At 48.2% G+C, this 23,129-nt stretch overlaps 2 protein-coding genes across 2 annotated transcripts; both read right to left on the bottom strand.

Moving 5' to 3' along the window:
• Positions 1-398: 398 nt before the first annotated feature.
• ca4c (carbonic anhydrase IV c) lies at positions 399-8,244 on the bottom strand (the record flags this gene model as incomplete). The annotated part of the gene is made up of 8 exons (XM_084474009.1): positions 399-1,107; positions 1,256-1,419; positions 1,543-1,609; positions 2,077-2,169; positions 2,616-2,761; positions 5,997-6,161; positions 6,552-6,599; positions 8,193-8,244. 8 exons carry the CDS (start codon positions 8,242-8,244, stop codon positions 901-903), a joined length of 942 nt encoding a protein of 313 aa, XP_084330135.1. The 3' UTR covers positions 399-900.
• Positions 8,245-8,663: 419 nt separating this feature from the next.
• On the bottom strand, positions 8,664-18,104 carry LOC311354901 (aldehyde dehydrogenase family 3 member A2-like). The gene is made up of 11 exons (XM_084474771.1): positions 17,983-18,104; positions 17,286-17,448; positions 16,925-17,156; positions 16,042-16,127; positions 14,665-14,873; positions 14,078-14,195; positions 13,630-13,771; positions 11,998-12,164; positions 11,490-11,589; positions 10,846-11,084; positions 8,664-9,369 (listed from the first exon to the last, which is right to left on the bottom strand). Exons 2-11 carry the CDS (start codon positions 17,445-17,447, stop codon positions 9,355-9,357), a joined length of 1,470 nt encoding a protein of 489 aa, XP_084330897.1. The 5' UTR covers position 17,448; positions 17,983-18,104; the 3' UTR covers positions 8,664-9,354.
• Between the last annotated feature and the right edge of the window lie 5,025 nt (positions 18,105-23,129).

Below are 23,129 nucleotides of genomic sequence, written 5' to 3'. Positions count from 1 at the left end.
AACATAAAAGGATACATCGTTACTCTCTGAAGAGCTGTTCTCTCAATGCATGCAGGGATTTTTGATAACGGTTTTGTGAATAATATGCTAGTATATATGTATATATATATATATAGTATATATATATGCGTGAATATTGTAGGGACGTTCTTCACAAGTAAACAACTTAAGAATACCATTGGTGCCATTTTATATGTATGTATATTTTTTAATTGGAGATTGAAATCAGTCATTATTTAGTGACGATGTTCAGTTCAGGACTCACTAGTCACACTACTAGGGTTGCCAACTCCCAGAGTTTCAAATAAGGGACACCTCTTGATGGGGGGGGGGAATACGGGACAAAGTGCGTCCCGTATCAGTTCATTACGGGACAGGTCTTTTAGTTGCCAAATACGGAACGATCCCGTATTTTACGGGACGGTTGGCAACCCTACTACACATATGTTAAACTGCAGAAGCAAAGCAGGAGTATAGAAGGAAAGATCTGGAAACATTTATTCCCTCCAGAAATACAGAAAATACCCATTTTCTCCTAAATTCTACCTTCTTCCTGTGGTTTGGGTTGAACAGAACCTAAATAAAACATCTGTAGAGCTATATCCATGATGTGAGTATTGATGCTATGTCAGCGCTCTGGTGTCTATGTATTTGTTTGTCGTATTCTTCCTAAAACTGAATTACAATGGAAGTAGAAGCAGTAGAAGTTGTCTTCAGTGAATAGAGTGCAGGCTGTTCAAGTGATGCCTCTCAGGGTCCTAACTTAGACTACGTTGTTTACACTTGAATCATTCCACTAATGGACGAAAACGAGGGATCTGAATATTTAAAATGTCAAAATGGGTTTTGTGTTGGAATTGGACATACAGAGTAGAAATAGTTTTTTTTAGTTTTTTTTTTTTATACAAAACTTGTGTCGCCCCAAGTGCCCCAGGCCGAGAGCCAGAACTGGCAGAGCACACACAGACACGCGCCCACCATGTTGGGAAGGACGGCTCTGGCCCTCGACCAGTAGACAACTCTGCCATCTAGTGGCTGCACCGGGCGGAAGATGTTCATCATGGGCTTGCCGTTCCAAAAGCGACACTGCTGAGATATCGCCACCAGCTGGAAGAGGAGGAGGAGAAGAAAAGGAGGAAGACATGCAGAAAGTAATGAGCAAACAATTTTTAATGTCACCCTGAATTGGACAAATGGTCATTCTATCCGGACCCTGCACTCCACTTATATGCCCCCAGGGGCGCCCAAGGGCTACCTGTTTGCTGCTGACGGGCAGGGTCTTGTGAAACACCGTCCAAGCTACTGCCTGCTCACAACCTGGCGTCGTCATGGAGCCCACATAGCGATAGTAACTATGGAGGTCCTTTGCAGGTGGGATGATGTCGGTCAGCCTGAAGTCTCGGATCTCTGCTGAGCTGCCTGAAGGAGTAAGAAAATGTTGTATGCCTCTTGGTGCAGAAAACAATGTATTAAACATCAATCAGTGTTATGGTTCCCCATGCACCACCAACTGTGCTCTGGGACCCAGATGTATGATGATACCGTTATCATGGATGTGGCCCATCGCAGCGATCAGAGTGTTGAGGTGTGGATGGTCGTCTATTGACTCCTGTCAATAACCAAAGGGGCATTTTATAAATCACAGAAGCGTATATGCCGCCCAAATCTGACACCAGGCATCATCTCAGCGGCCAGCCATGGCTTATTTCAGTATCCAGGGATGACGGCTGTACCATCTGGATTAGATGGGTACACTATCTGTATTTTACTTACAAGGGTGTATGTGCCCTGTTACATAAAAGGTGCAGACCCATCAACGTTGGATGAGAATGAACTGTTTGTTCTAAGAGGACACCTGTGAAAGGGTCTACTGGAGGGTCAAACGCACACCGTTCATCACAGCGGTGAGCGTTTGACCCTTTCACAAGGCTAAGCCACAGTCATCACTGTGAATAAGGCCTAGTCCTTTGGGCCTTCTGGGGTCTGAACACTAGCTGCTAGCTGGCCACCACTAGAAGGAGTAATAATAATAATAAGGCTGACACCATGACGCTAATTCACAAACCGCGGCGGTACCTCAAACAGGAAGGAGAGGAGTGCTATGCCGGCCATGTCGTGTTCCGCCTCGGCCAGGGAGCTGTAAGGCTCCTTGATGTGGACCATGTGGAGCTGCAGAGGGACCAGAGAGGAGGAGCTTGAGCCTCAGAACCGGGCTTGGCTCTGAGAGGCCAACATGTTGAAGTGATCACATGCTGGATTCTTGTGTCAGGGTCAAACATTTGTACATACATTTGGATTTATACCAATTTTATAATGAGGAGAAAGCTCAATTCAGATGTCCGATTTGATAAAAGTGCAAAGAGAAGGCAAAATTCAGATTTCATATTTGATAAAAGTGTAAAGGAGAAAGCTAATTTCAGATTTAATATTTGATAAAAGTGTAAAGAAGAAAGCTAATTTCAGATTTGATAAAATTGTAAAGGACAAAGCTCATTTCATTGGATGCTACACCTAGTATGGAGGTTTTTCACTCGGGGAGATGATTTACATCCAATGACAGCTGTCCATTAGACATGAGCCCCCCCCCCGGCTCCAGCCCGACCCAGAGTAATGACCTCCATGGGGAACCTCTCTCCATCGATGGTGTGCTCTGACCCCGGCCCTCCGTCGGCCCCCCAGTGCAGGTGGAACTGGAGGGCTCGGTAGTTCCCTGGCAGGGCTCCTCCGGTCAGACGCACCGACTGGGGCAGCAGGAACTGGACTGCAGGGGGAGGAGGCTTTAGGACCAGCAGTAAGGGCCCCAGAGCTTCAGGTGTATCGGTAGAACCAGCAGCCCCGGGCCCAACTAGGGCCCCACTCCACTAGGGCCCCACCCCACTAGGGCCCCACTCCACTAGGGCCCCACTCCACTAGGGCCCCACTCCACTAGGGCCCCACTCCACTAGGGCCCCACCCCACTAGCACCCCACTAGGGCCCCACTCCATTAGGGCCCCACCCCACTAGGACCCCACTAGGGCCCCACTCCATTAGGGCCCCACTCCACTAGGGCCCCACCCCACTAGCACCCCACTAGGGCCCCACTCCACTAGGGCCCCACCCCACTAGGGCCCCACTAGGGCCCCACTCCACTTGGGCCCCACTCCACTTGGGCCCCACTCCACTAGGGCCCCACTCCACTAGGGCCCCACTCCACTAGGGCCCCACCCCACTAGCACCCCACTAGGGCCCCACTCCACTTGGGCCCCACCCCACTAGGACCCCACTAGGGCCCCACCCCACTAGGGCCCCACCCCACTAGGACCCCACTAGGGCCCCACTCCACTTGGGCCCCACTCCACTAGGGCCCCACTCCACTTGGGCCCCACTCCACTAGGGCCCCACTCCACTAGGGCCCCACTCCATTAGGGCCCCACTCCACTAGGGCCCCACCCCACTAGCACCCCACTAGGGCCCCACTCCACTAGGGCCCCACCCCACTAGGGCCCCACCCCACTAGGGCCCCACCCCACTAGGACCCCACTAGGGCCCCACTCCACTTGGGCCCCACTCCACTTGGGCCCCACTCCACTAGGGCCCCACTCCACTAGGGCCCCACCCCACTAGGGCCCCACCCCACTAGCACCCCACTAGGGCCCCACTCCACTTGGGCCCCACCCCACTAGGACCCCACTAGGCTCCCACTCCACTAGGGCCCCACTCCACTTGGGCCCCACCCCACTAGCACCCCACTAGGGCCCCACCCCACTAGGGCCCCACCCCACTAGCACCCCACTAGGGCCCCACTCCACTAGGGCCCCACCCCACTAGCACCCCACTAGGGCCCCACCCCACTAGGGCCCCACCCCACTAGCACCCCACTAGGGCCCCACCCCACTAGGGCCCCACCCCACTAGGGCCCCACTCCACTAGGGCCCCACTCCACTAGGGCCCCACTCCACTAGGGCCCCACCCCACTAGGGCCCCACTAGGGCCCCACTCCACTTGGGCCCCACCCCACTAGGACCCCACTAGGGCCCCACCCCACTAGGGCCCCACCCCACTAGGACCCCACTAGGGCCCCACTCCACTTGGGCCCCACTCCACTAGGGCCCCACTCCACTTGGGCCCCACTCCACTAGGGCCCCACTCCACTAGGGCCCCACTCCATTAGGGCCCCACTCCACTAGGGCCCCACCCCACTAGCACCCCACTAGGGCCCCACTCCACTAGGGCCCCACCCCACTAGCACCCCACTAGGGCCCCACTCCACTAGGGCCCCACCCCACTAGGGCCCCACCCCACTAGGGCCCCACCCCACTAGGACCCCACTAGGGCCCCACTCCACTTGGGCCCCACTCCACTAGGGCCCCACTCCACTAGGGCCCCACTCCACTAGGGCCCCACTCCACTAGGGCCCCACCCCACTAGCACCCCACTAGGGCCCCACTCCACTTGGGCCCCACCCCACTAGGACCCCACTAGGCTCCCACTCCACTAGGGCCCCACTCCACTTGGGCCCCACCCCACTAGCACCCCACTAGGGCCCCACCCCACTAGGGCCCCACCCCACTAGCACCCCACTAGGGCCCCACTCCACTAGGGCCCCACCCCACTAGCACCCCACTAGGGCCCCACCCCACTAGGGCCCCACCCCACTAGCACCCCACTAGGGCCCCACCCCACTAGCACCCCACTAGGGCCCCACCCCACTAGGGCCCCACTCCACTAGGGCCCCACCCCACTAGCACTCCACTAGGGCCCCACCCCACTAGCACCCCACTAGGGCCCCACCCCACTAGGGCCCCACCCCACTAGGACCCCACCCCACTAGGGCCCCACCCCACTAGGGCCCCACCCCACTAGCACCCCACTAGGGCCCCACCCCACTAGGGCCCCACCCCACTAGGACCCCACTAGGGCCCCACCCCACTAGGACCCCACTAGGGCCCCACTCCACTAGGGCCCCACCCCACTAGCACCCCACTAGGGCCCCACCCCACTAGGACCCCACTAGGGCCCCACTCCACTAGGGCCCCACTCCACTAGCACCCCACTAGGGCCCCACCCCACTAGGGCCCCACCCCACTAGCACCCCACTAGGGCCCCACTCCACTAGGGCCCCACCCCACTAGGGCCCCACCCCACTAGGACCCCACTCCACTAGGACCCCACTAGGGCCCCACTCCACTTGGGCCCCACTCCACTTGGGCCCCACTCCACTAGGGCCCCACTCCACTAGGACCCCACTAGGGCCCCACCCCACTAGGGCCCCACCCCACTAGCACCCCACTAGGGCCCCACCCCACTAGGGCCCCACCCCACTAGCACCCCACTAGGGCCCCACCCCACTAGGACCCCACTAGGGCCCCACTCCACTAGGGCCCCACTCCACTAGCACCCCACTAGGGCCCCACCCCACTAGGGCCCCACCCCACTAGCACCCCACTAGGGCCCCACCCCACTAGGGCCCCACCCCACTAGGACCCCACTAGGGCCCCACTCCACTTGGGCCCCACCCCACTAGGGCCCCACCCCACTAGGACCCCACTCCACTAGGACCCCACTAGGGCCCCACTCCACTTGGGCCCCACTCCACTTGGGCCCCACTCCACTAGGGCCCCACTAGGGCCCCACTCCACTAGGGCCCCAGAGCTCACATGTTTTTACCGGTAACTGGTAATAACACTTATATCAAACATGTCTTCCTTTCAAATATGGACAAAGTCAAAGTTTGAACTTCAGTTCAAAGTCAAAGGTTTGAAGCAATGTTAGCCTGAAGCCAATACCCTGCACCACATTTGTTTGTTTACAGTGGAGATTGGCTGCTTTTGGTGGAATGCAGCATTGTGCTTGTGTGTGTGTGTGTGTGTGTGTGTGTGTGTGTGTGTGTGTGTGTGTGTGTGTGTGTGTGTGTTTGTGTCTGTTTGTGTGCATTTGTGTGTGTTTGTGTAATCCATATTGATTTCAATATAATATGAAATACAATTGAGATATTATATATATATATTTGACATACTTGAATGCCCCAGATTTTCCACCGTGATATTAATTTTGCTTTCATGCCCCTTGAAATCCAGTGGGTGTAAGGCGGTGTTGACGTGCACTTGGCTGGTGACAATGTTGATGGGGGACTGCCGTAATCCTCCACAGTTTGGGAACAGCATCGCCCAGTGCCCGGGGTCTAAATTGCAACGTAAGGGAGCTAAATTAGATACATCTTATATATAGGTCAGGCAGTTAGGTCCAGCTTCCTTTTAGTTGAAATTGTAAATATTTTTAATTATATGTGTTTTTTGGTTTAAGCAGAAAAACGAATTCGTTTTTTTAGATGTTTTTTTTAGATGGTTTGGTTGCTGTAGTTACAGAGCAAAACTAAAGTAATTGTCAATGTGTTTTTTAACACAGTAAATCGTCAAATGACACTTTGTTACATGGCACTTCTTCACATGAAACTCGACAAGAAGAGATCATCACCGGTTATCTGTTAAGGAACGGCGACTTGCGACTTGTTTTATGCACATTGATCCGTGTTCTCAAAAAACCAATAAGCCTGTCCACCATCTTGTCTTACCTTTGCATGGGTCAGCGCAGGTATACTGGCTGTCGTAACACCAGAGAGCTGTGGAGAAGACGTGCACACACACACACACACACACACACACACACACACACACACACACACACACACACACACACACACACACACACACACACACACACTTCCCTGGTTATGAACTGACGGTTCGTTCAGTCTCACGTTCATGCTCCCACACTCAAATCAGTAGTTTTTCCTTATTCAGGGCTCTAGATTAGGACTAATGCAGCAGTAAACCACCCTCCCTCTGCAGTCTCACTGTCGCCCTGTCTTGGTGTGTGTTGGGTCATATCGGATGACTTTGGGCTAAATTAATGAGCTAAACTATCCTTTATGTGTGCTGGATGAATGCAGCATGTGACATTGGTCTGCCAGGTGACAGAGCCCATTGTTATCCCAATGACGAGATCCTTTCTGTGAAAATAGAGTCGGCACAGAGAGCCACTTAACCATCAACATAAAGAGATAACTTCTCCGACTATCTCAACAAAGACGTCCTTTGAGACGGGATAACTTTTCTCACCTAGTGGAAAACAATGGCAAGGTAGCAGCTGGTTGGAGACATGGAGACATGGATTTACAAGTTTAATCTTGTCCTGGGTCCCCACTTTATCGCACTTTAACTTTTACTGGTCTGGGCCCCACTGTAGCACACTTTACCCCTTTAACTGTGCCCCACTTTAGTACACTTTACCCCTTTAACTATGCCCCACTTTAGTACACTTTACCCCTTTAACTGTGCCCCACTTTAGTACACTTTACCCCTTTAACTGTGCCCCACTTTAGTACACTTTACCCCTTTAACTGGGTCCCACTTTAGCACACTAAACCCCTTTAACTGGGTCCCACTTTAAAACCCTTAAACTTTTACTGGGTTCACACTTTACAACACTAACCTTTTACTGGGTCCCCACTTTACCTCACTTTAACCGTTAACTGGGCCCAACTTTACACAACTTGACCTCTTTTACTGGGCCCCACTTTACAACACTAAACTTTTACTGGGTCCCCACTTTACCTCACTTTAACCGTTAACCTGGCCCCATTTTACCTCACTTTAACCTTTTACTGGGCCCCACTATACAACACTTTAACCATTAACTGGGTCCCCACTTAAGCTCATAACAGTGTGACTTCTGGTGTCTGTACCGCTTATTCACATTTTGGGAGAATAGTTAAATTTCGAGAACAAATTCTCATCACTTTTTATTTTTTTATTTGTGTCTTTACAATGACACATGAGGACCTCCATCATGCCTCCACAGAGTCCTTCTCTGTCATTCTGACAGACAAACTCGGTACACACCAACTAAAGTTAAATAAGTACTGACCCAGCCGTACACTATTTTAAGAATCCATTGGACTCTTCCAAGTTCATTTCTTCAAGTACTACTACTGATATTTCAGCGACGTGATGTGATCAGATAGTTTATGAACACTGGGATTTGGTAAAGCATTCAATAATTTATACTATGAATCAAGGAGTAACTCAGTGTCCACACATCACACCTCAAGTCCAAATAATTTCTGTTCAGTTCCTCCACAACTCAACATGCATGTTTAAATGGATACTTTCACAACATGCGGTGATTTCCCTTGCTGGTCTGCATGTCTTACCTGAGCATCGGGAGAGCGAAGAGACGAGAGCCAGCAGGAGGAGAAGGTCCATTCTCAACACAGATGCATACACACACTGGAAGCTATCCAGCTATCCTACCAGTATTCACACACAGACCCCTTACACCTAGAGGCTGGGTGGAGAGAGAGAAAAAAACACACACATGGAATCAGGTGTCGTATGACACCTGATTTACTCTCCTTCCAACGTGATCATAAGTAGATTCAATCAGTTCATAAGAACAGTATCTGTTTCAATAGTACAAACCAGAGTTCTTAAGAAGAGTATGTGTATAAATAGTACAAACTAGTGTTCTTAAGAACAGTATTTGTATCAATAGTATGAACCAGTGAAGAACAGTTTGTGTATCAATATTATGAACCAGTTAAGAACAGTTTATATAGTTTATGTTTATCAATAGTAGGTTACTGTTGAACTGGAAAGAAGTAAAATAAATTACACAATACAAGTTCCATTAGGAAATATTTATTAGAATACACGTTATAAATGGATTTAGTAATGACGGTTTCATTATTGAAAGGTTACTGGACCATTTATTTAACCATGCCTGGATGGTATAAAATTACCTTTCATTCTGACAGAAAACTTGTGTAGACACTCAAATGTTTTAAGAAGCATAAATTAAACACCCATACATACACTACTTTAAGAATCCATTACACTCTTAAACCCATACATACACTACTTTAAGAATCCATTACACTCTTACTGATATTATATCATTGCATATGGATATTTAAAAAATCATTTACATGCTGAAAAATAGCATTCTTGTTGCTAGACCTTCAATTACAGGTTGGATTAAAACAATCTTTATGCCCCTGGCCAGCGGCATGTTGCTGCCAATGTCAACATTAAATGAAAAGTACTACTGAAACAGCGATTAGGCTATCTGATCCTTCAGAGACGGTTATAAGAATGCAAAGCCCAATCATACCATTGCACTGAGAAAGCTCATTTTAATTTGTTGATTGAAGACAATCAACAAATTGTTTGTCTTCAAAAAAAAAAAAAAAAAATCTGACAATTCTCCCGTTTATCAGGGTCACGTAGCTGAAACCTTCAAGGTCACTTTGCTGAAACCGACTAGGTCACTTCGCTGAAACCTCCAGATCCTCTTTAAGACGATTCAGTTTCTCCTCACACCAAATAGGCCTGGGGAAGCAGGACAAAAACATGCACCATTATTGTCCACACACACACACCTCATTATAGACAGACATACATATGTACGTGTAACTAACTTTAATGACAGTGTGTGTGTGTGTGTGTGTGTGTGTGTGTGTGTGTGTGTGTGTGTGTGTGTGTGTGTGTGTGTGTGTGTGTGTGTGTGTGTGTGTGTGTGTGTGTGTGTGTGTGTGTGTGTGTGTGTGTGTCGGCCCTGCGGTTTTCTCGATCACCGTTCAGCTGATTCCCACTCGGCAGGTGTATGGCTGAGTGCAGTGGAAGTGCGAAATATTGAGGAGGAACACTACGGTAAGAAGTACACACTGTTCTGTGTATTGAGAGAGGAACCTATTAACTGTTGCACTGCCAAACGGCATTCTGGGTACAGCTTACCTGTACATTCGAAAACCGCTGAAGAGATAAAGACTGGATATGGAGCAACGTCTTGTACATTTGTCATTTTGTTTTGCTAAACTCAAACATTTCAAGAATCAGCCGAGCTACTTTCAGAATGAATGCTTGGGTTTCTGAAAACAGCCTGCTGGAAACAGCCTGCTCCCAAATAGCTAAATAGACACGTCCCACACGCTGAACGCTCTTGGAGGGGTTAGTCCATCGACTTCCTCCAAGCGTTCATCTGATTGGCTGTGTCCAGGTCCAAGGTGCTGGGATGAGCTCTTTGAGAGAAGCTGCAGGCTCCATCACAAGAGAGCAAGCCCTGGTTAAACCCGTTACTACAGTGAGCTGTTTTAGACCAATACTGCTTTAGACCAAAACCGTTTTAGACCAAAACCGTTTTAGACCAATACCGTTTTATACCAAAACCGTTTTATACCAATACTGCTTTAACTCTGCTCTAGAAGCCGACACAGACGGTTCACCTTCTCATGGAAGAGGAATCTCATGAAATACATTGTTCCTGTTCTTGTTGATCATTTAATTGTAATTGTGTCCTGATAATACATCTAATGCTATATAATATATATAATAAGAAAACTAAATATTTCAGAATCATAGTAGGCCTATCCACTTTGGAAAATAGGCATATATTAGTAGACTGCTAAATGTATTTCCCTGTGAGGCTACTATTTAGTAACATAGTATATATATAAAATAACGAGAGGCCAACATTTTGGCTGAAAACTTGTTCACGTACATGTGATATTTAATCCTGAATGTGGAGCAGCAAACATGATGTGGATGGGTAACATGATGCTGCATCAGTCCTCCAATTTTTTGAAATACAGATAACCAAATGAACAGAGGCACGGATTGTTGTTTTCAACGCGCAAGTAGTCCTAGGATAAATCCAATGTCTGCACCACCTGAACAGCAGCGTCAGTGCACACATGAAAGCGTCGCTGCAGTGATGTTCACTGGTGCAGTCCATGGGAAGCCAGGGCAGCTCCGTGGTTTTTGGGGGCATCCCAGACCTGGGGTACAGGGTGGGATGAGGGTACTCACATGGAGTAGGAAGCCGGCCACGGCCACCAGCACCGCCAGAGCAGCCATGCGGCCCATCAAGCCCAGGTCGGGGGCTTGGACCAGGAAGAAGCGCGCCCAGCCCAGCTTGCCGAGGGTGTGGGGAGGGTAGCGCATGCCGTTCATCCCCTCGTTCTTCAGCGGCCGGACCATGCAGCTTCGCAGGTGGCTGAGCTGGTCGAAGGTGAACTTGCCGTGGTAGCAGCCCATGCCGCTGTTTCCTGTGCAGGGCAGGACACCGGAGCTGGTCAAGTGTGTTGGATATTGATTCGTCTGAGGATTTGCGGTCATTCTTGTCCACTGAAAACAACTGTATAATCATTAGAGAACTCTACCTTCTTTTGTGTTTCTATAATACTGGCCACTAGATGGCATCACATCCTTTGGTTTAGTGTTAGCATGTAATGATTTTTACAGTTTGTTAAAAAAAAACACTCAGAAGTGACCAGACTCACGAGGGAGTCACCTTTGTGTGTTACTACACATGATTTGTATTTTTGTTTACTGCATGAATTCATCCCGCCAGCGATGTAGAGCTGCGAGGGAACATAGGATGGCGGGGGGGGGGGGGGGGCGTTGTTAAAGACAGTATAGTCATGTTTACGTAGCATGACAGCCGTACTCACCTACTCCACCGAAAGGCAGGGAACTGACTGAGTAGTGCACCAGACAGTCGTTGGCCAAAACTGCTCCACTAGATGTCTCCTCGATCAGTCGTTTGATCAGCTGAGGAGAGAGAGAGAGTCCTGTCATCCCTGCGGTTTGTGTTGACGTGCAGGTGGGGATGATGTGTGCACACAATAGTACGAAGGTGGGCACTTTGCTCAGTTGTACCGTCGTCGCAGAATTTAGAAATGTACTTTGCACTTGTTTTGCAAATGTTATAAATCTATTGTCACCATAAAGGATTATGTCCATCAAATTTGTCAACTGCAGTTTCAAACATGCTTGCTGTTTGCGTTTAAAAAAATCATTTTTTTCAAAAAGATAATATTTTGGTGTCAATGCAAACAAAAGGCACATCTTTAAAATATTGACCTCCATTTTGTTTTTTGCATGTACAAAGTTTTTCTGCGGGATAAAATGTACAGTGCTGTGCTCGCTTCCATGCGAGAGTGCGTGTGCGTGTGTAACCTTCTTGTCGGTGGAGAAGACGTAGATCACGAGGGATTTCTCTCCTTGGTTGATAAAGTCGATGGCCCCTCCCAGTCCGCTAACCGGCACGATGGGAAGTAGCGGGCCAAAGATCTCTTCCTGCATGACCTTTGACCCGGCCTTGACGTCCCGCAGAATGGTGGGGGCTGAAAACAACAGTTGACTTTGAATACAGATTTTCATGATAAAATGTTGAAGCTTTGGTCATTACTCAATATTACATAGTGTTTTCCTGATGCCTCCCCTGATGCCATAGAGGAACCTTTCATTAACTCACAAAAAATGATGACAACACCGGTCAACGCGAGTGAACAAGTCAACCCTGGTGAACTGTTAGGGTGGGTAACCACCTTTTATTAACTCACCAATATGTAGGTCAACGTCAGTGAACAGGTCAACTCTAGTGAACTGGTCAACGCTAGTGAACTGGTCAAGGCTAGTGAACTGGTCAAGGCTAGTGAACTGTTAATGTGGGTTGCAGCCTTAGACAATCTTTGACAGTGGCCGGACCAAACCAACGTTCATGATCATCCCTTGAATAAATATTTGTAAGACTGGTTTTGGCCGGTCTTGGCATGACTTTGTACATTTAACCCAGTTTCCTCTCTCCTGCATTACTTTCAGGTGGTCAACACAGAGTAACCTTGGATATGCAGACATAATAATCTTAAAACATCCTAACAACTGTATTTGGGTTTCAAGCACTTTGCTATGATCACAAGCAAATGAACAGACTAAATAACTTGTCTACCATCGTCAGCCTTCACATCCATTCATTCACTCATCCATTTCTTAATAACTTCACATACTGTGGAATAAAATATTGAAAAAAACGTAATCTGGGATAAAAGGCAACTGGAACTGTAGGAAATTCTACTGGTGTGGAAAATCAGATTTATTTTTCAACAATATTGTTAATGTTGTATTATTATTATTATTTGGAAGTCAGCTGCCAAAAAATTGTATTGCAAAAGCCTGGACCTACTGGACCCAACAACTAGAGTGGATCTAGACCCAGGAGGTCTATAGCCTGGACCCACAGCTACCCAACAACTAGAGTGGATCTAGACCCAGGAGGTCTAAAGCCTGGACCTACAGCTACAGTGGATCAAGGAGGTCTGTGAGTAAGATTTAAGAGGTCTCATTTGAGTGATATCTGTTATAGTACCATAGCCCCCTTGGTCAGCTATCAGTCAGTGAACTGAGTGCACTCTGCACTCTGCAGCGGACAATTTGGATTCAGTGCTCCTGGCTAATTTATCTTTTCCCTGATTGGTTCAGGGAATCCACCTCACTGGTCAATCAGAAGTGCTCTTCTCAACGGTGTAGAGTACAGAGGGAGGGGATTTTTTTTTTTTTATGTTGTTTAGTTTCCAAACTTTACTCTCCTACTCTCTCTCTTTACAACTCCGGAATCTCCACCCAGTGAGGACCTCCACCCAGTGAGGACCTCCACCCAGTGAGGACGTACGGACAGTGGTGTGTGCTGTATTACGATGTGAGAGTTGGTTCGTTCGTTTTGGTTGTAGTCCCACCCACACAAGTGCCTATGTAGCACTTGGTCTGAGGTCTACCCCTTCCAGGCTCTATGGTGTAGTCCCACACAAGTACCTATGTAGCACTCAGTGTGGTCGCTCTCTCCTCCCACAGCAACCGTGCTGTCCTCCGTCATGGCCAGGATCCTCCTGAAGTGGCGCTCGTTGATGATGCGTCCGTAGTCCGGGAAGCTCTTAGGGTCGTCAGTGTAGAACTCCTAAGAGCAGGGAAATCAATGTCCCATTAGTATCGGGCCGTCTTGAACCACTCACACACCAACCACTCCCCTCACTGCTGTGTTCACAAGGCGTGTGGAAACAGGGAGCTCTGCGGATCACCAGAGCACAACATACTATACATACTATACATTCTATCATTTGGAGAATCTAAGCAAGCATTTAGGTACGAGGCCCACATAATACACTTGATGAGGAGCAGCAGATCCTAACAGACTGTACACGGCTCCTCTCTACCTTGATGAGGAGCAGCAGATCCTAACAGACTGTACACGGCTCCTCTCTACCTTGATGCATTTCTTCATCTCAGCGATGACACGGTCCTGGATGCTGGCCTCACACAGCACGTAGTCCGGAGCGATGCACGTCTGGCCACAGTTGGTGAACTTCCCCCAGGTCACGCGCCTGCAGACCAGGGGAGCGTTCATGACAAGTTCTATGGTCCAAAACACCGGTTCATACTTCGGAAGGGTCGGAAATAACTGAACGACAGAAGAGAAGAAAGGGGAAAAAGAGGGAGGAATAAGGGAACAAGGAAGGAATGAAAGAAGGAAGGGAGCAACAAAGGAAGGAAGAGGGCAAATAAAGGAAGGAAGGAAGGAAGGAAGGAAGGAAGGAAGGAAGGAAGGAAGGAAGGAAGAAATAAAGAAGGTAGGCTGGAGCCACAAAAGAGTTAGGGCCAAAGGATGGAAGGAAAGGGACTGTGTAACAAAGGAAAGGGACTGTGTAACAAAGGATGGAAGGAAGGAAGGAAGGAAGGAAGGAAAGAAAGAAAGAAGGAAGGCTGGAGCCACAAAAGAGGGCTACCTCCTGGAGGGGTGCCAGAGGAGAGGAAGGAGGAATGCCGGAAGGGGAGGCGGGCGAGTGTGCTGACCTGCAGGCCAAAGGGATGTCACAGTCCTTGTCGATGTAGCAGGGGCTCTTGCCCCCCAGCTCCAGGGTGACGGGGGTCAGGTGTTTGGCCGCAGCCTCCATGACGATGCGACCCACCATGGAGTTGCCGGTGTAGACAATGTGGTCGAAGCGCTGCCTCAGCAGCTCCTGGGTCTCCTGGACGCCGCCCGTCACCACGGGGTACAGCTCCTGGACACGAGGAGCAGGGCCTTACTGCTACTGGGGTCTGTACTCCTTTAATCAGCTGCCTCAGTGTGACGGACACGAGGACATGCAGACACAGGGACTATAAAGGCTGGCACTAATGCCGCTTTTCCACCGCCAGTACCAGCTCGACTCGACTCGCCACGCCTTTTTTGCGTTTCCATTGGCAAAAAAAGTACCTGGTACCTAGTACCGGGTACCTTTTTTTTAGTACTACCTCCGTCGAGGTTCCAAGCGAGCGGAGTAGGTACTTTTGTGTGACGTAAACAGGCTGCTAGTAACTGATTGGACAGCGGTTAAGTTGTTAAGTTGTGTCCGGTGTGGTTGGAGTCCACAAACCCGCTCCCGAGGGGGACACTGATCAGCGTTTCGCCGTGTGTGTCGCTCCTTTCCCAGGGCTAGAGTTAGGCTGCGCGTGGTTGTGTGTGTCCGGCGTGGCTGGAGTCCACGGACCAGCTCCGGAGGATGAGCGTTTCGCTGTTTCGTTTTAGTGTCGTTCCTTTCCTAGGGCTCGAGTTTCGCCTCCATCAACGTTACCGTATGACAACAATAGACGCGCAGTCATTGTGCTTTTCATTTTATTTAATTTCCCATCATAACCTTTCCCGGGAATCAGGAAATAGTCTTGATCAGATTCAGATTTCCCGGGAATCGCGTCTCCCGTGATTAAAACCTAATGACGACCCACCCATGGTAGAGAGGTTCTTTTCTACGACCCGCCCACATTGAAGAGGTACTTTTTTAGATGGAAACGTGCCTGGAACCGAGTCGAGTCGAGGCGAGTTGAGTCGAGCTGATACTGTCGGTGGAAAAGCGGCATAAGAGTCAGGTGGCCCTATTGTTTGCTGTGTGCGGGATGTGAGTGGGAAAATCTGGAGTAAGATTGTATTTCGTACACTACATCAATTCAAGTTGACCTGCAGACGGTCAGATTCTGTCAGGGGCCCCTGAGCTAGGGCCACACCCAGGGGCCCCATGGCAAGGAGGGAAAGATACGTTTACAATTATATCCATACGTACATGGGCCGTACTCAAGTGTTGGCTGGACAGGGTTATTATGGGGTGGCCACAATGAACCCCTTCAAATGAATCCATTGAAAATGGAATGAAAGACTGAAGGTCATGGAGGCAGTGCTGAGACGGAGACCAGTACCTTGTCGAGGTAGACAGGAAGTAGCTCCTCCATGACCTTAGAGGTGTGAACACACACCTCAGAGGGTTTCACCACAGCTGCATTACCTGCACACACAAATCCATTTTTAATACAACATTAAATATATGAACATCTCACAAGCGTTTCCAGACCATGCATTTGTATACTATTCCCTAATACACTAGAAGGAACAAGCTACTGTGTTTTCAGACCAACTTTCTCCCCTCAATACATTAACAATACTATCCGCTTCCAACTTATATCCTTAGGGCCTTTATCTGGTATGCTTGGTGTTATTAGTGTAGCATAATATATCAGGTATGCATTGCATTGGGCAACATGCTTGTTAAATTCTCTGAGTGTAATGCTAATACTCAGCCCTCTGTGGCTGGTTTATGTAACAGAGACTGGATAATTGAGAGGTGTTTGGCTACAAGGCGGCCTTTGCGCATATAAATAAATAAATTAATTATGCAAGAATGGCCGAGGTAAGATTAGACCAAAGCCAGTTCCCCGACTCTCTTACCAACTCGCCCAGTGTTAAGAAAGTTACTTTGACCTTTGAGCACACACACTGACAAGACACGCCAATCCAAAGCAACATACACACACACCTGTGTCTGCGTGAGTTGTTTCATGGCAATAGTGCGTATAGAGTTCATACAGAATAGCCTTTGGCCCTCAGGTGCTGAGCGGATAAAGTGGAGGAGAATGATGCAATATGGTGATGTTTAAAGCTCTCCCCCCCCCACACACACACACACACACACACACACACACACACACACACACACACACACACACACACACACACACACACACACACACACACACACACACACACACACACACACACACACACACACACACACACTAGGCCTACCTGCGGCGATGGCGCCTATCAGGGGGAACATGGTGACCGCCCAGGGGTAGTTCCACGCTCCGATCACCAGCACGACCCCCAGCGGCTCCGGCTGGATGTACAGCGTATCGGACAGCGTCACCAGGTTCTTCTCCACCCCCCGGGGAGCAGCCCATTTTTTGAGGTTCTTAATCACCAGTTGGATCTCTGATTCCAACCCCAACGTTTCAAAGAGCTGGATTCCCACCTCACTCTGTGACAAGGAATTCGTGTTATTATTCCTACTTGATATGAAATGAAACATCCATGTTTGAGTTTGTTTGTTTTGCATATTGACATTGCTGGCAGTCAACATCAGGAGTAGAGCGAAACTTCCACCTACCCTATTGAGATCTTTTTTGGCTGCTTCTGCGATCTCGGATTGTCTCTCGACGAGGAACCGCCGAAGGTTGTTGAGTTGACGGATGCGGTTCGCCAGCGGTCTGGACCTGCCGGTGGAGAAGGCTCTCCTCGCCCGCTCTACGGCCAGCTGTTCACGGGACATCCTGGGGGGGAACACGCATGACATAAAACACTGCGCTGCGCTTCTGTCAGTGCCTTCCTCTTTTTACAGGAAGCGTAGTTGTGGACGTTGATTACGTAGCAGAAACGAAACGCCCAGTATCTTCTGCTCAATCTTTGGCGACTTATCACTCAATGTATAGATCAGCTCATGGCTCGCTAGCCTTGACACAATGTTGATCTGGGCTTACATTCTACCCAGAACCTTTTAGAGAGATTCTACCCCCCGCGGGGTGAAGGCTGCTCCGCAGGGATGCGATATCGAGGCTGCAAGGTGGTGGATTCGTGTTTGATACTTAGAAACACCGCGGGTGGTATTAGTTCCATCTTATGGATTCAAGTTGAGGTACATGTTTATGTACGATATGCACGAAGTGTCAAGAAACAACCTATGACTTTAACATAAGTTAACACAACACATGACCTTTGCCTTAGTGACAATGAACTGAAAGCAAACTACAGTGTTGTGTTAGCCGTGCAGTGTATCATGTATAAGCCCCCCCAGTCATTTGGTTTACCTGGGATTTGATCGCGAAGTTGAAGAGGGTATTCTCAGCTCAATTTCTGAAACAGCCTCACCGTGCAAGAAAATGTGGAAGTATCCTGTCCATTCAGAATGAGGAGCTATTTCTCCGTTAGGTCCCACCCCTGAAAGGGGCAGGACCCAGAGTGACCCAACCCTCGGGTCCAGTGGCGGCTCCAGACCATTTCCACCGGGGGCTGGGGTCCAGTGCCCGGTTACTTTAAAACCTTGTGGTTCTCTAATTAGTTCGCCTCACTGCTTTGCAAGACAAACATTGAATTAATGCAATATTTTATTGATATTTATTTTTATTTTATTCATATGAAGACACGCAAATTAAAATATATAAAATAAATCATAAAATACTCGTGAAAATATTACTGAATTCAAGTCGAGGGCAGTTGGCCCTGATGTGGGCGGGGCTTGTGGTTCTGTAGACTGGGGCATGAAAGAACGATTTCAGGCTCGAAAGAAATGTGTATTTTATTAGGATAAAAATATGCATTAGGGTAAGGGTTACGGTTAGAAATGGGGTTAGGGTAAGGGTTAGGGTTATGGTTTGAATTAAGGTAAGGGTTAGGATTAGAGTTGGACTAGGGTTACGGTTAGGATTAGGGTTATGGTTAGAATTAGGGTTAAAAAACAACAACATGTCTTTCGCTCATTCCCAAGGGTACTAGACCCCTAGATCACCCACCAATTCCATCACTTCCAGTTGGGCTAGAGCCTCCAAATATATCACTTTAGTAGAGTTTGATGCCCTCGCTCATATAAAGGTAGTCAATAGACCTAAACAGGCCCTACCTGATAATTTGCAACCATGACAGGGGGCCTGAAGGTCACCCCAGGGCCCTTATTGTGAAACGACCAGGAGTTCTGCTCTGGACCAATGTACTTATTAGCCTACACCTTTTGATGAGACTGGGTTGTATGTGCATTATCCACTTCATAGGCTACGACTTTATACAACGTAACTTATTAATTTTTTTTACAAAGGAACATACAAAATAAAACATCCTATACTATCCTACATCCTAACACAAAAATAGTCAGTCTTGCTGTAAACTTTCTTTTATCAAGCTGAAACAATATTGTTGCATTTTTATGGAAGTGAAACATTTGAAAAGCCAAATTGAAATGAGAAATAATGTGTCACGATGAGGAATATGCCTACTATTTAAAATAAATATGTTAAATTACAAGGCTTAACTAGTAGTTTTGTACATTCATATTTTCTTAGATCTTTTTCTTCCAGTGTGACAATATCTCCTAAATGACAGAAATAACATCATTAAGCAGATTGTTTTATGCTTCTATCATTTTCATCTAAATTATATTATTGTGCTTTTCTGCTTGGCCTGGCAGTTGTAACAGAACTCATCTTTTATATCTAATTGTTCACGGGCCCGGACTAAACAGACAACATTTCTTTTGCTTTACTATGGTTCTGACACGTCTGACTTTATTTCCTTTTCTCCATAGCTTCACTCTCCCCCCCAGCCATCCCCTCTCCCCCCTTCAGTGCTCGCTGAAGGCTCTTCCCAGAGTGGATTCCTTCCCCGTGTGCTCTGCAAAGGCCTCTCCTCTTTCATCCAAGATGTCACACGAATCCGCTAAATCTCACCGCTTTAGATGACGTCGATCATTCGCTGGTTTTCTCCGCTCCGCACATTCCATCCAGGGCCCTATATCTATTTCTCAGCCCCGTATGGGCACTAAATCATGTCTTGTGCTTGTCTTCCTATGCGGAGAACTCCTCCTTTTATCTAAAGCCAAGCTTGAGTCACACGTTGTCTCTACCTCTGCAAGCCCCACACTGGCATGTGTGGCCTGAGGAGGGGTGGAGGCACTAATCGGGACACCACAGGGCTTAGACTAAAGGCTTAGTTATGGTTGGACGTTGACGCAACTTCGAGGCAGTCGCTTTGACGCAGTCGTGAACCTGTTTTGGTTTTGAGTCAGGTTTACGTTAGCGGACCAATCACAGCCCTTGCTGCTGCGTTGCCTCGACGCAAGGTTACAATTTTTGGGAGGAGCACATCAGGCCTGTGTGACGGATGCAAGGAGGGTCCGCAAGGACGAAATGGGTTGGTAAACCCCCTTGCGTTGCGTCAACGTCCAACCATAACTAAGCCTTAAGAAAGAGATGAAAAATTTAAAGATGACAGGAAATATGAATGGAGTGGAGAATGCAGATCAAGTAGCTGGCTACTGGAGGAAGAGTGTGTATATTGGGAGGAAGGGAAGTGTGGAGGTGAGGGAGAGGAGGGCAGAGCATCATTCACACCTACCCGCCGGACCTCCTGCCTGCCAGTGGGAGAGGGAACTGTGCAAAGGAAAGGAAAGCACACACCCTGGCTGCTGCTCACCCACCCAGCATCCCCTTCATCACAGGGGAAGACTGTCAACACATACACACGCATGTGAAGACATGTGTACACACAGACCCACATCCACATGTCCCTTGTAGAGAACAACAAACAGGGAGGGATACATAATCAATCAATATGTGTGCACACGATACACACATATTAGCATGCATGTACCCAAAACATGCACACCCAAACCGACACCTATATGTCCAAAAGCAACTCATGTGACCCGGACGAGCCTCGGCCAATGAACACAACCAAAATCACTGTGGTATCCGGACATCATTTTCCGTTGTGATCTTAATGATCACATCCTCACTCTAGTGCATGCAGAACTAAGAGGCCCTTCGCTACTCAGCAGCGATGCACCTCTGGTCAGCGTCACGTGGTGCGCTGCAGGCTACTACAATGTAGGCTATTCCAATGTAGGATATTACAATGTAAGCTATTCCAATGTAGGCTACTACTACAATGTAGGCTACTGAAATGTAGACTATTCCAATGTAGGATATTACAATGTAAGCTATTCCAATGTAGGCTACTACTACAATGTAGGCTACTGCAATGTAGGCTATTCCAATGTAGGCTATTACAATGTAGACTATTAATGTAGGTTCTTACGGGCTACTACAACATAGGCTATTACAATGTAGGTTATTACAATAGCCTAGATTTCCCTTTCTGCTATGCATGTAGACATTTTTTCCACATGGGCCGGGTCATATCGAAAGGAGCTTCACCCATGTCGGGTGTCGAAACTGGAGAAGAGGAGCAGAGAAACTGGCCCAACACAAATGCTCATAGGCCGACCAATTGATTGATGGACAGTTAGTCCTGCACGTCACTATGCTGGAAAGCATATTCAGACACACAAAAACCCTATCAGATCATCTACAGGCCACAGATCTGGAGCTGGCATCTGCCAGTGATCTGGTCTTTTCTGTTGTCGATACCCTCAATGAGAGACGCAACGTTGAAACGTGGAATGCTATCTGGTTGTGTGCTAGAGACCAGTGTGCTTCCATGGGCATCGAAATGCAGCGACCACATGTGAGGAGAAAAGCGCAACCTCGTCATCTGCAGGAGTTTGTGGTGAACAGTCAAACAGGGTCCAGAGAGCGATTGGAAACAGAATGTGACAGCTGTCACATTCTGAGAGGAGCAACAGCCCTCAACCCCAAGCACAAGACATTCATGGACAAAGATTGCATTTTGCCAATGGCTAAAGAATATAGGGTAACCTGCCTGCAGAAGTTCACCACGCAAAGCGACTTATAAAAAAAAAAAGTGGGGATATCATCAACACCACCCATGACGTGCTGGTGCTATTGAGGCCATACAAGGATGCGTTTGTGGTTTTATTCAAACTTGTGTGCATTTCAATGACACTGCCCGTCACATCAGCTGCGTGCAAGAGGAGTTTTTCTTGCCTTTGCCGGTTAAAGACGTATCTGTATCTGTATCGAAGCAGAGACGCTTGAACCAGCAACCTGGGTTTGCTGGTGATCAGTTCAATAAGGACCAAAGCGTTGGACGTCAATGCTGTGATTGACCGCTCCGCTGGCAATCACAGCAACAGGCGGATCATTCTCCTGTGACTGGTGAGTAGGCTACTCACATTGAATGAATGTTTACGTAGGTTGACCATACAGTCAGCATTTAGCCTGTGTGTGCGTGAGTTCTGTGTTTTGGGAGGAGAGGGATGAATTATGTTTTGTAAGAGTAGGCCTACGGAAAGAAAACTTATTGGCCACTCGTACGTCCAGTGACTCCACAATCCAGCTGTTTTTGCTCACAGCTACAATATTTTGTAAATCCATAGATATTTTCTGTGGTGACAATATTTTTGATGTGATTGTTTGTTTGTGCTTGTTGTCGTAAACATTTTGTTTTGTATGCATTGTTGAATTGTTCATTCTTCATTCATTCTTCATTCAAGTTGTGCTTACATTGTTGTAAAACTTAACACTTAGTAACGTGCATTTCAATTATGTAGCATATTAACCTGGGATCATTGCATCTTGTTTTTCTCTAGTAGTATTATTTGTTGCGTCAAAATGTGACAGCACCTGCTGTAATCTGTAATCCCCCCGTAGCACCCCCAATCATAATTATTTGGCGCCGCTACTGTCTACATCGTTTTACATTGATATTACGTTGTTTGCCTTGACTTCTGTCTCTTTGTAATCTGTAGTCATGTATTATATTAACGACACGCCATGACATAGCTTTTTGCAATATCTAATCATAGTCCACTTTTTTCGTCAGACCACCTTCAGCGGGGCCCAGCTGGAGCGGAGCTTCTCCCGGGACCAGGACCCGGACGTAGGGGGGGAGGGGGGTGAAGGAATGCCTTTCCTCACTCAGAGCCAAAGATTCAGGTACGCAATGCTCTCTCGTTTACATGTTAAGCGTAACAAACAATACCGCATTGACGTATTGACCATCCAATCAAAGCATCTGTCTGATGGTCACATGTGATCTCCCACAGGTGTGGTTTCGGAACCGAAAGGCGCGCTATTTTGAAAGCAAGAAAACGACGTCACACACACACACACACACACACACACACACACACACACACACACACACACACACACACACACACACACACACACACACACACACACACACACACACACACACACACACACACACACACACACACACACACACACACACACACACACACACACACACACACACACACACACACACACACACACACACACTGCCATGTGGAACTCCTGGCCTCAAATAGCCCCATCCC

This window comes from Micromesistius poutassou (genome assembly GCF_964030765.1).
Source record: "Micromesistius poutassou genome assembly, chromosome: 10".
Taxonomy (NCBI): domain Eukaryota; kingdom Metazoa; phylum Chordata; class Actinopteri; order Gadiformes; family Gadidae; genus Micromesistius; species Micromesistius poutassou.
Note: the sequence above shows the minus strand (reverse complement) of the source record. Positions and strands in the feature narration are given on the sequence as shown.

Coding starts and splice junctions, on each gene's coding strand:
- LOC311354901 (XM_084474771.1), bottom strand. CDS start 17,447: ATGTCCCGTGAACAGCTGGCCGTAGAGCGGGCGAGGAGAGCCTTCTCC. Junction 14,874..16,041: donor TTCCTGTCTACCTCGACAAG/GTACTGGTCTCC, acceptor CCTCGTGTCCAG/GAGCTGTACCCCGTGGTGAC. Junction 13,772..14,077: donor AGATGAAGAAATGCATCAAG/GTAGAGAGGAGC, acceptor CCCTGCTCTTAG/GAGTTCTACACTGACGACCC.